The sequence below is a fragment of the Apiospora aurea genome (assembly GCF_038362705.1).
Source record: "Apiospora aurea strain CBS 24483 chromosome Unknown utg000005l_segment0_segment0, whole genome shotgun sequence".
NCBI lineage: Eukaryota > Fungi > Ascomycota > Sordariomycetes > Amphisphaeriales > Apiosporaceae > Apiospora > Apiospora aurea.
The window spans coordinates 2,641,222-2,653,345 of record NW_027117392.1 but is presented as its reverse complement, the minus strand read 5'-3'; the positions used below and the strand labels follow the sequence as shown (position 1 = coordinate 2,653,345).

General features: G+C 45.8%; 2 protein-coding genes across 2 annotated transcripts; one reads left to right on the top strand and one right to left on the bottom strand.

The window, feature by feature from the left end:
• Positions 1–927: 927 nt before the first annotated feature.
• Positions 928–4,664, top strand: PG986_007380 (DDHD domain-containing protein; the record flags this gene model as incomplete). Its single annotated transcript, XM_066843602.1, has 7 exons — positions 928–1,282; positions 1,337–1,957; positions 2,097–2,201; positions 2,260–2,648; positions 2,750–2,981; positions 3,053–4,331; positions 4,523–4,664. The coding sequence occupies 7 exons, from the start codon at positions 928–930 to the stop codon at positions 4,662–4,664; spliced, it is 3,123 nt and encodes a 1,040-aa protein (XP_066699714.1).
• A 643-nt stretch (positions 4,665–5,307) lies between these two features.
• On the bottom strand, positions 5,308–6,501 carry PG986_007379 (uncharacterized protein; the record flags this gene model as incomplete). Its single annotated transcript, XM_066843601.1, has 6 exons — positions 5,308–5,456; positions 5,510–5,669; positions 5,731–5,908; positions 5,968–6,002; positions 6,073–6,092; positions 6,459–6,501. The coding sequence occupies 6 exons, from the start codon at positions 6,499–6,501 to the stop codon at positions 5,308–5,310; spliced, it is 585 nt and encodes a 194-aa protein (XP_066699713.1).
• Positions 6,502–12,124: the final 5,623 nt, after the last annotated feature.

Sequence of the window (12,124 nt, the reverse complement as noted above, 5' to 3'; positions counted from 1 at the left end):
AGGTGCATTCATGTACATGCATGCATGGAAGTAGGATGTATGTACATATTGATGCTTAATAAGGCATAGCAGATCCCTACCGAGGTGCATGCTTACAATCGATAGGTACTCACCTGCTTTCACCCAGTAGATAGACACATAGCTCTCTGTTGTCGATGCAGCCCTGAATAATGCAAGTGGACATGGAGTTGGTCTATTGGGGGGCCTTTATATGTCCCACCTCGTATTCCCGTGAGCAGCGTGTCTTTCCAGCATCCAGTTGCGTGGCAGTCTTCAATGTAAGGGGCTCGCTGGAGCTCAGCTTCCGTTAGCGTCCTTTGTATTTCCAGCCGGGACTGCGGGGTGCTGGGCGGCAGTCGGCTCGAGCTCTTGCAGGTGTTGACTAAGGCGCCCGCTTCCTGTCAGCTTGGGCGGGCATGTCATAGCTTCGAAAGTGTCGCCAGCTCACTGGAAACGAGAATGGATGCATCTACATGTGATCCATTTTCCGACTACACTACCTACATACTCCCTAAATTAATCTCACCCTTGGTCACAGCACCTTGATCCCCTTGGTAGATCACCCGCCTACCTAACCTCAAGCCTCGCTCTCTCATCTGCACCTTTTCTTCCTCTTCTTCCTTTCTTTGACACCGTTTGACTACAACGCGAGGAAGAGTCGACTAGAATTCCCACCTAAGCACTGGTGGCCCTGACGGTTAGCCACCGTTTGATCATCCTCACACAGCCTCGTTCAGCACTCTTAAAGCACCCTTTATCAGTCCCGACTCTTAAAGCATCGCCGCATTGGCGACCCTGCCGACCCTTTTTAGAGGTTGTCGCCCAATCCAACTGCAGCGACCCTTCATCCTTCCATCCCTACGACGCCCATACAAGATCGATCCACACAGCCTGCTCGGATGGGGAGGTCGTGGTCGTACAGATAAAATGGCCCCAGCACCGGCATCAGGTGCTACTGGCGATCTTGGGGAGAAGAAGGTAGAAAAGTCGTACCTCGCCAGCGCTGTTGACTCTATCAACCCGTGGAACACGAGTCGAAGCACGAGTCGAAGCAGCACACCGACACCCAAGGAGAAGGAGCTGCCTCCGCCCCCGAAACCGATGCCCGCCCCCAACCCCTCCAAGAAGGCCGACGACCACAGCATCAACAATATATATGGACAAAGTCTCAGGAAATACCCTCCTGACTGCCCCCACCTGAATGTCATGTGGTTTCATGCTGTGGATGTAAGTCCTGCTGGACCATCCGGGTACTCAAACGAGGCTAACCTGGAAACCCTAGGTCCCGAAAAGAAAGCCACAACTCATAAAGAATAATAAAAAAGAGAAGGATAAGGAGGATCCCAAACCGGCGGCGCCAAAAAGTTTGTGGCTTTCACCAAGAATGACTCCCGGTCCATTGAAAGCGCCTACCAAAAGCTTTTGGAGGATGTCGAAGATCGACGCGAGAGGCATACCTCCAAGAAGCGGGCGAGTTCCACATCCCGTCGTGGCCGTGCCACATCCGCCTCAGATTCGCCTAATACGAGCATAGATGCGTCCCAGCCAGATCAAACGCAAGGCATTCGCGTTCCTGTTAACGAGGATTTCCTCTTCGATGTCGATATCGAAGTGCGAGAGCTCGCGCCAGTGTACTGGCTTGGTCCCGTTTACGATGTGCGCCGGGGGAGCTGGTTCTACCAAGAAGGGTCAACACTCCGTCCCTGCGAGGAAAATCTGGCAGCTCAGCTTGAGGAGGGTTATCTCAAAGTGAAACCTTGGACATATCCTAAGAGCTCACGATCCCGTAGTAACTCGGGGACTCGAAAAGATGTTACCCCTAAAGCTTCAGTTGATAACCTCCGAGCAGCAGCATCAGCGGGAGGATCTCAAGCAGAAAGCATGCAGAAACTCATACCATCGCAGACGATTGCTCACCAGCCACAAACCTACCGCTTGTTTGGCACCTATATGAACAGTAAGTTACAATGGCTCCCTGCTCATTAGTATTCCCACTCCTACAGAATCTCGGCCTCTCGCGTCTCCCAGTTCGTCAACAGCCCACACAAAGCAGTGTAGCAGAAGTTTACTAGGGCCTCGATTAACAATACGCGCAGGTATCGCCACTTACCAAGACTCTACGACTGCTTGGCTCTCATCGGAAAGCATGCTGTCATGGGTCACCTCAACGGTTTATCAACGTTTCGCCGGAGGCGGGTACAGTACGTACAAATGTCTTTAATTAACTCCGTGCAGACAAGTCTGACTGACTGTTGACAGTGAGCGGCGTGAAACTGGTTCGAGGGTACACAGATACAGCCAAGAAGGATGAGAAACGCCCTCCGACCCCGACGACTGGCACCTCGGCAAAGGTGCCTGAACCCGATTCATCGCTGAGTGAGAAGGCACAAAAGGCTCTCAAACGCAGGTCTGCACCGCCGCTTTCAAAAGCCGATTCCACAAGCGACAAAGATGCTGCCGGCGGAGACGATGCAGCCGAAATCGAAAGCCGTGAGGATCATCTCAAGAAGCAGTTTTCCTCTTACCTTGACACCGCAGACGACCCAGATAAGCAACAAGAAAAGATCCGTCAGCGGCAGGAGCAAGAGATTCAAGATGACTATAACGCCCAAGCTGGTGAGACTCAGGGTCGTGAAATCGAGCACCTGGTTCTTGTTACCCACGGCATTGGCCAACTCCTAGGTCTTCGGCAAGTCCTTTGCTTAATATCACCTGCTACCCTTCATTACTGACTTATTACAGCATGGAGAGTGTGAACTTTGTCCACGATGTCAATATGCTTCGCAAGACGCTCAAGGGTGTGTACTCGCATTCTGCCGACCTTCGCGCCCTCAATTCGGAATTCGGAGAGGGTCCTGGAAATTGCCGCGTTCAAGTGTTGCCCGTGTGTTGGCGTCACCTTCTCGACTTTCCGAAGCGCAAGGAAAAGAAGGGAGAGCAGGATCTTACAACGGCTGGGGCGTTCGATGAGGAGGACGAGTGTAAGTAGCGGCAATGGGTTTGCACCGGGTGCATTTCAAATCTATCTGTCTGCTAATCATTAATATTGTAGATCCCTCGCTGGAGGACATCACTGTGGAGGGTGTTGCCTTTGCCCGCTCTCTCATATCCGATTTGGCCCTTGATGTGCTCTTGTACCAATCAGCATACCGAGAACAGATCGTGGAGATTGTACTGACAGAATCGAACCGCATATACAAGCTCTTTTTGGAGCGAAACCCGGAGTTTAAGGGGAAGGTTCACATCGTCGGTCACTCGCTCGGGAGTGCAATCATGTTTGATCTTCTCTGCCGTCAAAAGGAGCCTGCGAAGGATGCAGACCAACTGCGCAATCCTCTACGATTCTGGCCTTCCAACAATGAACGCCAGGAGACCTCGCCAGACTCGAAGGAGTTGGCCTTTGATTTCACCGTCGAGGACTTTTACTGCCTCGGATCCCCCATCGGCCTCTTCCAGATGCTGAAGGGGCGAACAATAGCCGCACGACACAGCTCTCGGTCAATGCCCCCGGAAACCCCCTTAAGCAGTGAATTCATGGAGGATACTTTCATGTCCACGAGCCCTACTGAGCGAGTTTCAGCCATCACAGGTCTGCCTTTCTCGATCTCATCCCCAAAGGTAGGCCAGCTCTTTAACATCTTCCACCCTTCTGACCCGATCGGATATCGAATGGAACCTCTCGTGTCTCCCGCCATGTCCGCTCTGAAGCCTCAAGCCCTACCATATACCAAGAAAGGCATTTTCAACTCGGTGGCGCCCCAGGGCCTCTCAGGCATCGGCGTCAAGGTAGGCCAAAGTGTCAGCGGGCTCTGGAGTAGCATCAGTGGAGGCATCGCCAGCTCGATCCTTAACCGCAGTCTGGGCCTAAGCAACGAGGAAGTCGCAAATATGACGGCCCACAGCTCGCAACAAGGGTCTGCCAGTACTTCCAAGTCCAACACCCCTGGCGCCGGTACGAACATCTCGGGCGGCGGTGTTATATCCGATGCCACGGCGCAATTGGAAAAGACGGCGGCTCGCAAGAAGGCGCTTGCCCGGCAGCAATCCGCCTCCTCAGGTGCCAGCCTAGGCTTGGGAGGCAATGGTGACGACGCGATCGAGGGTGGCGGACATGGCGCGACTCTCATCGACGACGAGCTTGAGACACTCTTCGCGCGGTTCCAGAAGAAGCGTATCGAAGAGCACAAGGCAGCCGCGAGCCGAGCTGAGGAGGGCCAGGCTTTAGGCGATGCTTGGGCCGCCGAGGAGCAAAAGGCTCAGAAGATCAGGCGTGAGGAGATGAGGGTTCGCGCTCTTAACCGCAACGGGCGAGTGGACTACAGCATTCAAGAGTAAGTTGTCCCCGTATTGTTTACCCAGTTTTGCTTGTCTTCATTTCGCATATCACGATATTCGTTTCAATAGTTGGCCGAGGATATGTTGACCAGTCGACGAAACTTTCGCCGGCGTGTGGCAACATGGCAGGAAGACTGAGATAGGAGGTGGATTGAGTCGGATGTTCGCAAGCTGACCCAAGAAATAGGAGCGTCCTTGACTTCAACCCCATCAATACGATTGCATCGCATATAGCATATTGGCAGGATGAGGACGTCAGCCACTTCATTATGTCACAGCTTCTTTCCAACAGGACCAGGACGACATCGCCGAAAGATGTCAAGTCTTAGTCCCGAAGGTTGTTTGTTCCCTACTTATTCATCTATATGGTCATCGCAAACCAAGCCAACGAAGAACAACCACGGCGAACAGCTGTATGTCGAGATGTGACGGGTGGCAAGTGAAGTGAGTGATTGGCAGCATAATTGAGCAAACATGTCGCGGGAGTTGGATGGGGAGCATTCACGTGGCACCAATGCGTGCTGAATATCTACAGCGATATCTGTAATCGGGATATCTCTGCTCATTTCGATTGCACTATTAGATCAAGTCACACCAAAGTTTGGAGCCTAATGAGGCCCATAAACTACAGAAGAGAGCACGAGATGATTCTCAAACGCCGTTGAGCATTGCATTCATGACCCTATGTTTCCGAGCAAATTGGAGTCGTCCAGACGCCATCGTTGCTGATGAGAAGACCTTTTCCGAACCTGGTTTCGCAAAGCCTTGAAAAAACATGTCAAGGAAAAGGAGAAAATTGTTGTTGGTATCACAGCCGAACCCACGGCCCTTGACCAACTATCGCACCCGAGTTTGGCAACCGTGGGGATAGCCAGCGGTTGACAAGACAGTGTATACAAAGTGGCTCATCGACGACATCAACGGATTCCTCCCCTACCACGCGATCCTCAATCCCGGACAACTGCAAGGCCCTTAGTTGTTGGGGCACGCAGCCTGGACGTGGCCAGGTTGCTGGCACTTGTAGCAAATCTTCTCGCCACCGGATGACTCCTTAGGGCAGTCACGAGAGAAGTGGCCGTTCTCGCCGCAGTTGTAGCATTTGCTGCCGTTGACGCACTCACCTACAACCGGGGGTTAGAGATCGAGAAAGATTCCAAGGACGAAGGATACGTACGAGACATGTGGCCGTAGCCACCGCAGGAGTAGCAGGTCTTGCCACCGCCAGCGCCACCACCGTAGCCACCTTGGCCACCGTAGCCGCCGCCGCTGTAGCCACCGCCACCAGCACCGAAGGAATCGGGGCAGTTACGGGCAATGTGGCCGATCTTGCCGCACTACAAGGGAGAGTTAGTACATTTCATGTACGGAGAAGTGAGTGTGCATGGTCAGCCGTACCTTGTAGCACTCCGTGGCACCGCCGCCCTGGCCGCCCTGGCCACCCGAGCCGGCGTTGGTGGGGCAGTCACGGCTGATGTGGCCGGTCTGGCCGCATCGGTAGCAAGACTTGGCACTGCTGTCCTTGGGACCCTCAGGGCAGTCACGGCTGATGTGACCCTCGTTGCCGCAGTTGTAGCTGAGATGAGCTACGTCAGTAAACGCCAACGGGGAGAGGCATATGAGCAAAAGACTCACCACTTAGCAGCGCCACGAGTAGGGCAGTCGCGAGCCTGAGCAAATGGTCAAGTCAGTACGAGCACCTGAAGACAAAGTCAGAATGATGCAGTGCATCTTCCATACCTGATGCGTAGTCTGGCCGCCTAAAGCAATGTTCAAAATCAGCATACCGAGAATTTCATGGTGGAGGACAAAAATGGGACTCGGAGGCGAAAAGTCGCCCAGGAAGAAAATTTCGACAACGACAACCAACGAACACTGCTACTGTCTCGGGGATGAAATGCGCATCGCAACGAGGTCGTGGCGTTCATTCGCAAAGATCAACAACTCGACAGCGACGCGGCATCCGGTGCTCCAGAATTGCTGCGATGAGAAAGGCAGATGTTTGGAGCGCAACCAGCCATTCCATGGGGCGGTATGATCTGGCGCGGACATTGTGGGAATGCGCAGGCAACCCCAAATGAGAAGAGAGAAGCAGCAAGTTGAACATGGGAAAATGTCGAACTTACAGTTGAAGCAGGCACGGCCGCCTTGGGGAGCACCGAAATCCATCTTGTTGAAAATTGAGTCGAGATGGTTGAGTGTGTGGTGTTGGTTGTTGTTGACAAGAAGTGAACTTGATGAAGAAAAGTCAGTCGAGGTTGCGCCGGTAGTAGTATGGTGGTGTGTGTCTTGGAGGGGCAATATGTTTGCGCTCTACGCTTGGCACTGGCAGGGTACGTTTGGCGCTGACCAAGGAAAGGGAAAGGGCACTAATTGGAAGTGCAGGGGGTTGGGTTTTTCTTTTCTTTTCTTTCTTTTTTCTTTCTTTGACCGAATGCTGCAACGAACCTTTAACGTCGGCCGTTGGAACGTGGTGGCTTTTCAAACGGTTGAGGTTAATGTTTGTGGATGGTGAAGACTGGGCAGGTGTGGGCTGAATTGAGATGAGCGGCGAATGAATGGTGGGGGCAACAAGCAACAGCAACAACAGCAACAGCAACAGCAGCAGCAGCAGCAGATAGATACTATCTGTACCTGCTTGCTTGCCTGCTTGCCTGCCTGCTTGCTTGCGTTGCTCTATCGGATCGGGCTCAGAGGTGGGGTTTAGAGGGGCAAACCATCAAAACTCAGGCCCCCCATCCAAGAACGAGAAAGAGGCAAACGACACACGACATGATGGATAGATGGGCCACAGCGGCCAGCATTGCGAAAGGCAGACAAAACTCACCTGATGACTTCTTGGATCGGGGAATATGGCTTGACGGGTCGAAGAGGTCAAGATCTGGGGAAGAGTGTGTCGAGAAGTATGGGAGTCTCCGAGCGTAGGGAAAATTCTGTATACGACGGACGGACGGGCGGACTATTCTTCCAGGGAGCGAGAAAAGTCGATGCACGCAAAAAGATATTTGTGAATTGGGTTTTGGAGGGGGCGGGAAAGGGCGGTATAGACCTGGAAAAGCTCGACGATAGTTTTTTTATTTATTTTTTTATTTATTTTATTCTGCCGATTTCACTTTTCCCATGTGCTTGGGCAATTGGGGTCAGAGCGAGTGGATTGTGGGCATTGCATTTTGGAAAAGTCCAGTCCAGCGTCCCCGTCCAGGCCAGGCCAAGTCTAGTCTCGCCCTCGACTTTCTGCAATGCCCGCTGACCTCGTCTTCCTGCCTGCTGGTTGGCCCAGGGCCTAATAAGGTAGGGACGGCCTAGTGCAGAGTCGCGGTTGCTGGGTCTTGGCTTCCCTGCAAGTACTACGTCGTGGTTTCGAATTTTGAGGGGGGAGAAACGGATCAGATCCAAGAACCTGATGTAAGGGTAAGGAAGAGGGAGTGGGACGTGCGCTAGTCGAGGTGAGGTGAAAGCAGCAGGTGGTGGCACCCAGGGCTACATGCATACCACCTGAGAAGGTACCTATTACGTCGTGCAAGCCGCGTGAGCCCAGCCGAGTTTCGCTGCTTCCGCCAACTTGCCGGATTGGGAAGGACAGGGATGCCCGCGGCTCTACTCCAAAGGGGCCATCCAGCCAGCGCAGGTGGAAAAATTTCAAACGGGCGCGGAGAAGGGGGTGATAGAATGGCGAATGAACCCAACAAATACATCACTGCATACATTCGTCATTACATGCCGTAGAGACTGGTTACGAAACAAGAGAAACGTGGATCGTTGGGTCATAGATTGCTTCTTCTTCTCTAGACTAGATATATCAACTACCTGCCCGACATACCTACCTACTTACCTACCTACATTAGGTACACCAATAGTAGTAGCATGTTCGACTGAGGTCCAATAACCACTCCCGAGTGTGCTCTGTGCCATCCTTGATCTGCCACCAGGACCCAGAAATCGACCCCTCGGAGCTAGACTCGGAGCTCAGCCCGGAACTAGAGCCGAAGCTTGGCCGGGGCGCCTACGAGCCTTAAAACATCCGCCATCGCTGGCAATGTGCATTTCCAACCACCAAGATATATCGATGATTCGGAAGTTTCAAGTTCGGCAAAGAGGGTTGGCTGCCAATGACTGGGGAGTCCCAGCTGCAGCAATTCCATCTTTGATTCAATGTTTCTTACTGGTATCTTGTCCAATAGAACTCTTCAAGTGCAAGTAGGAAGCCAATGCATGCAATATAATGAACGTTAGGGAGCGCGTATCATTGATAGATCTGGAGAGTTATGACTCGCCCTGGAACCGAATATCCGTGCTGCCACTTCTCCAAATTAGTGCTGCAAGTACATATCCGATGTCATTGGATACCTACATGAAGTATGTAAAATCAGTGGACAAAAGTCTGCGCACTAACCCCATTTCTTACTAAAACTCACCATCTTTAAAAATTCATTTAAAATTAAATAAAACTTAGAAAAATTCGATTTAAACTTCCTTTTATAGTGTTTTATAAATTTTATAAGGTAACTATTTAAAACTTTTAACATTATATATTTTTAAAAGAATAAGAGTTTTTTAAACTTTTAAAAATATAATTATTAATTATATGGCGCTATCGGCAGTATGTGCGAAATTAGCCAGTTAAGTGAAATTAAAATATATTAAGCTGGAGAAAAAAGAAAGGAAGGAAAGAAGGAAGGTTAGCTTTAATATAGTGCGAAAGGTAAGGAAGTAATATATAAGGTTAAAGTGAAGCTTTAATAATATTAATTAATTAAACCACGTGTATCGGCTTTAATAGGGCTTAACTACGTGATTTTATTTATAAAAACTTTTAAAATAATAGTTTTAAAAATATAAAGAAAATTAAAATATTAACTTTAATAATAAAGAATAAAAATAATGTTATAATTATAGTAATTCGAGAGGTAAGGTTATAAGTTATTGCTTTATTATAGAAAACTAAAAAGATGGGGAAAAAAAGAAAAGGTCTAGCTTTACCGGGACGATTTCTTTATTTAAATAGGTGGGGAAAAGTTAAGTAGCGCTTAGGCTATTTCTCGTATACCCTTGCCCTATTTTAATTAGTAAAGCTATTAAAGGCCTATTTTAAAATGCGTCGTAGTATTACCCCTTCTTTTAAAATAGCTCGTCCCGAGATATATTAAGTAAAAAATTAATACTATAATTACTTAAATTTATTCCTTTATTTAAATTATTATTTCTTTTAACCTTTTCGTTGTACCGTTTTTTTCTCGGGGGCGGCCGGTTTATTATTATTTTTATATAGCTCGTTAAACGTGTCGTTCTCGACCGCTTATAGTTAATACTGTAAACGTATCGGGGGATTAGAGGCCTCGGGATTTTATTCGTGGTAGGTTTATAATTACTTAGCCGTATTTTTAAAGTTCTTTATAGGATATTAAGTTAAGTCGGGATCTTATTTTTTTTATTCGACTTAATATTATAATTTCCGATAGTAAATCTTTAAACTAGTAATACGGTATACTTCTTATTCTTTTTTTCGCTTAGTTCGATTATTTCGTTATTAAGGTTTCGTGCCGCTTATTTAATTAAAGGGTTATTCGAGTATTTTCTAAGTCGGTTTACATAAAAGACTTTAAAACCTATTTATCTTTTTAAGACTTTTAATAAATACGAGTAACCGATTTTTTATTCGATTTTATAGTATTATCGGGTTAGAGAATAATTAAGTTTATTAGTAAGCCTTATAAAAGACTAGGTTTTTTTAATAATAAATACCCGATCCTCGATATCGAAATCCGGTTACCGTCGGTGCTTATTTTCTTGATTATATATTCTTTATTAAGCTTTAGCTATATTTCCTTTAGTTATTTTATAATAATTAATAATTCGTTTTATTTAATTTTATACGGTTATTCGGTTAAGCTTTTCGCGTTTTTTTAAGTTCGTTATGTTTTTAGTCTTAGCCTCTTAATTTTAAGTAGATTTTATAGGGAACCCTATTTCGATTTCGTAAGGGAAGTACACTATTAAATTTTAAGGTAACGTAGCCTAGGCGGTATTTATAGCCGGTAAGGCTTCGTTTTAATCGTTTTAAAAATGGTTAGTAAATATTTATAGTTTTTACTCGAGGTATTAAATCGCTATTTCGGTTTATTTCGCCGTTTAAGAATAATTTACCGAGGATAGTTTTTATTTAATTCTTAGAATTTTTAATACTTTATTTATAAAAGCGGAGGTAAATTACGGTCCTCGGTTTAAAATTATTATTAAAAGGTAACTATACGTTTAATATAATTTTTTATAGTATAGTCGGGCTATTTCGGCTACGGTGATAATTATTCGGTAAGCGATACTTTATATTCGCTTCCCTAATTTATCGATTATTAATATAATATTATTATTCCCTTTTTTATTTTTAAGTATTATTTTAAAGTTTATTACGATAGAGTCACGTAGCTAGGCCCCGCTAAGGCCGATTCACGTGGATTAATTGGTTGCTCGATGCAGTGCCCCACACATCACTACTTTACCCTTCGCACCGCATTAGAGCTGACCTTCTTTCCTCCTTCCTTCTTTTCCTCTCCAGCCTAATATATTCTGATTTCACCTAACTGGCTAATTTCGCACATACTGCCGATAGCGCCATGTGACTAATAGCGTCTTAAAGTTATAATAAAATTAATAATAAGTATAAAAAGCTTAATGTTTTATTACGGGGAACCTTACTCGGCCTATATTTTATATAGTTAATTACGAATATATCGTAATTTTTACTTAATCTTAACTATTAGTATTTTATTTATACTAGCCGCTTAGTTTTATTTTTTCTTAAGTGTACTATAAGGGTTTAAAAGTAAACCTTATCGATTACACGGGTTTAAAAGTCGCCTTCGTTAAGCATAATAAAGCGGCCTTAGAATAAGATAAACCGTTTATTAATGGTTTATTTTTATGTTTTATTTTTTCGGGCTCTTTGTTTATATATTTCTAACCCCGGATATATAGCATTCTCGTGTAAAAGGGTGTCGGTAAGTTTATATTTAAAGCGTTTAAGTGGCTTTTCGATTAAGTATAATTAAGAGCTCGCTTTTTTTTTAATCGGGTAACGCGTTTCCTTTAAAGCTTAAATAACGTTTAAAAAGGCTAGTTTAAATAAAGCTATAATTCGTTAAGCGTCTTTTTTTATCCTTTTAAGTTTTAAGATTACCCGTTTTTTTAAAAAGTGCGTTAATAAGGACGTTTTTTCTCCCCGGCCTATAAATAATTATAAAATTATATTATAATAACGTATCGGCTTAAATCGTTTATTTTATATTAAGTAATCGTTTAGTGCCGAAATATTAAAGTACTTCGTAATTAATGATTACGAAAAATAATTAAGATCGTTATAATCCTATTAATTCCGCTCTTTAATATTTAAACGCTTTTATTATTATTAATATTTCTTTATCTTAAATAAAGTAATTATGCTCGGCTTTTTATATCGTTTCGGAGTAAAAATATACGGGATACTATTTATCGTTAAGTCCCTCCTTTTAAAATAAAACGTTAACTAGGATACTATTCGATACATCGGTCTCGACTCGGGTTTTTTTATTGTAAAAAAAGTATATTAATACGGGCGCCTCTAAGAGTAATTTCTTTAACCTTTCGAATACCTTTTAATATTCGTCGGTTTACGCGAAAGTGAGATTTTTTTTAATTAAGTTCGTTAAGAGCTTAGCGATGCGGCTATATTTATATACGAAGCGTTAATAGTAATTATAGAATTTAAAAAAGGACTAGACGGTTTTAATATTAGTAAAAGCGTCTTAGTCTTTAACGG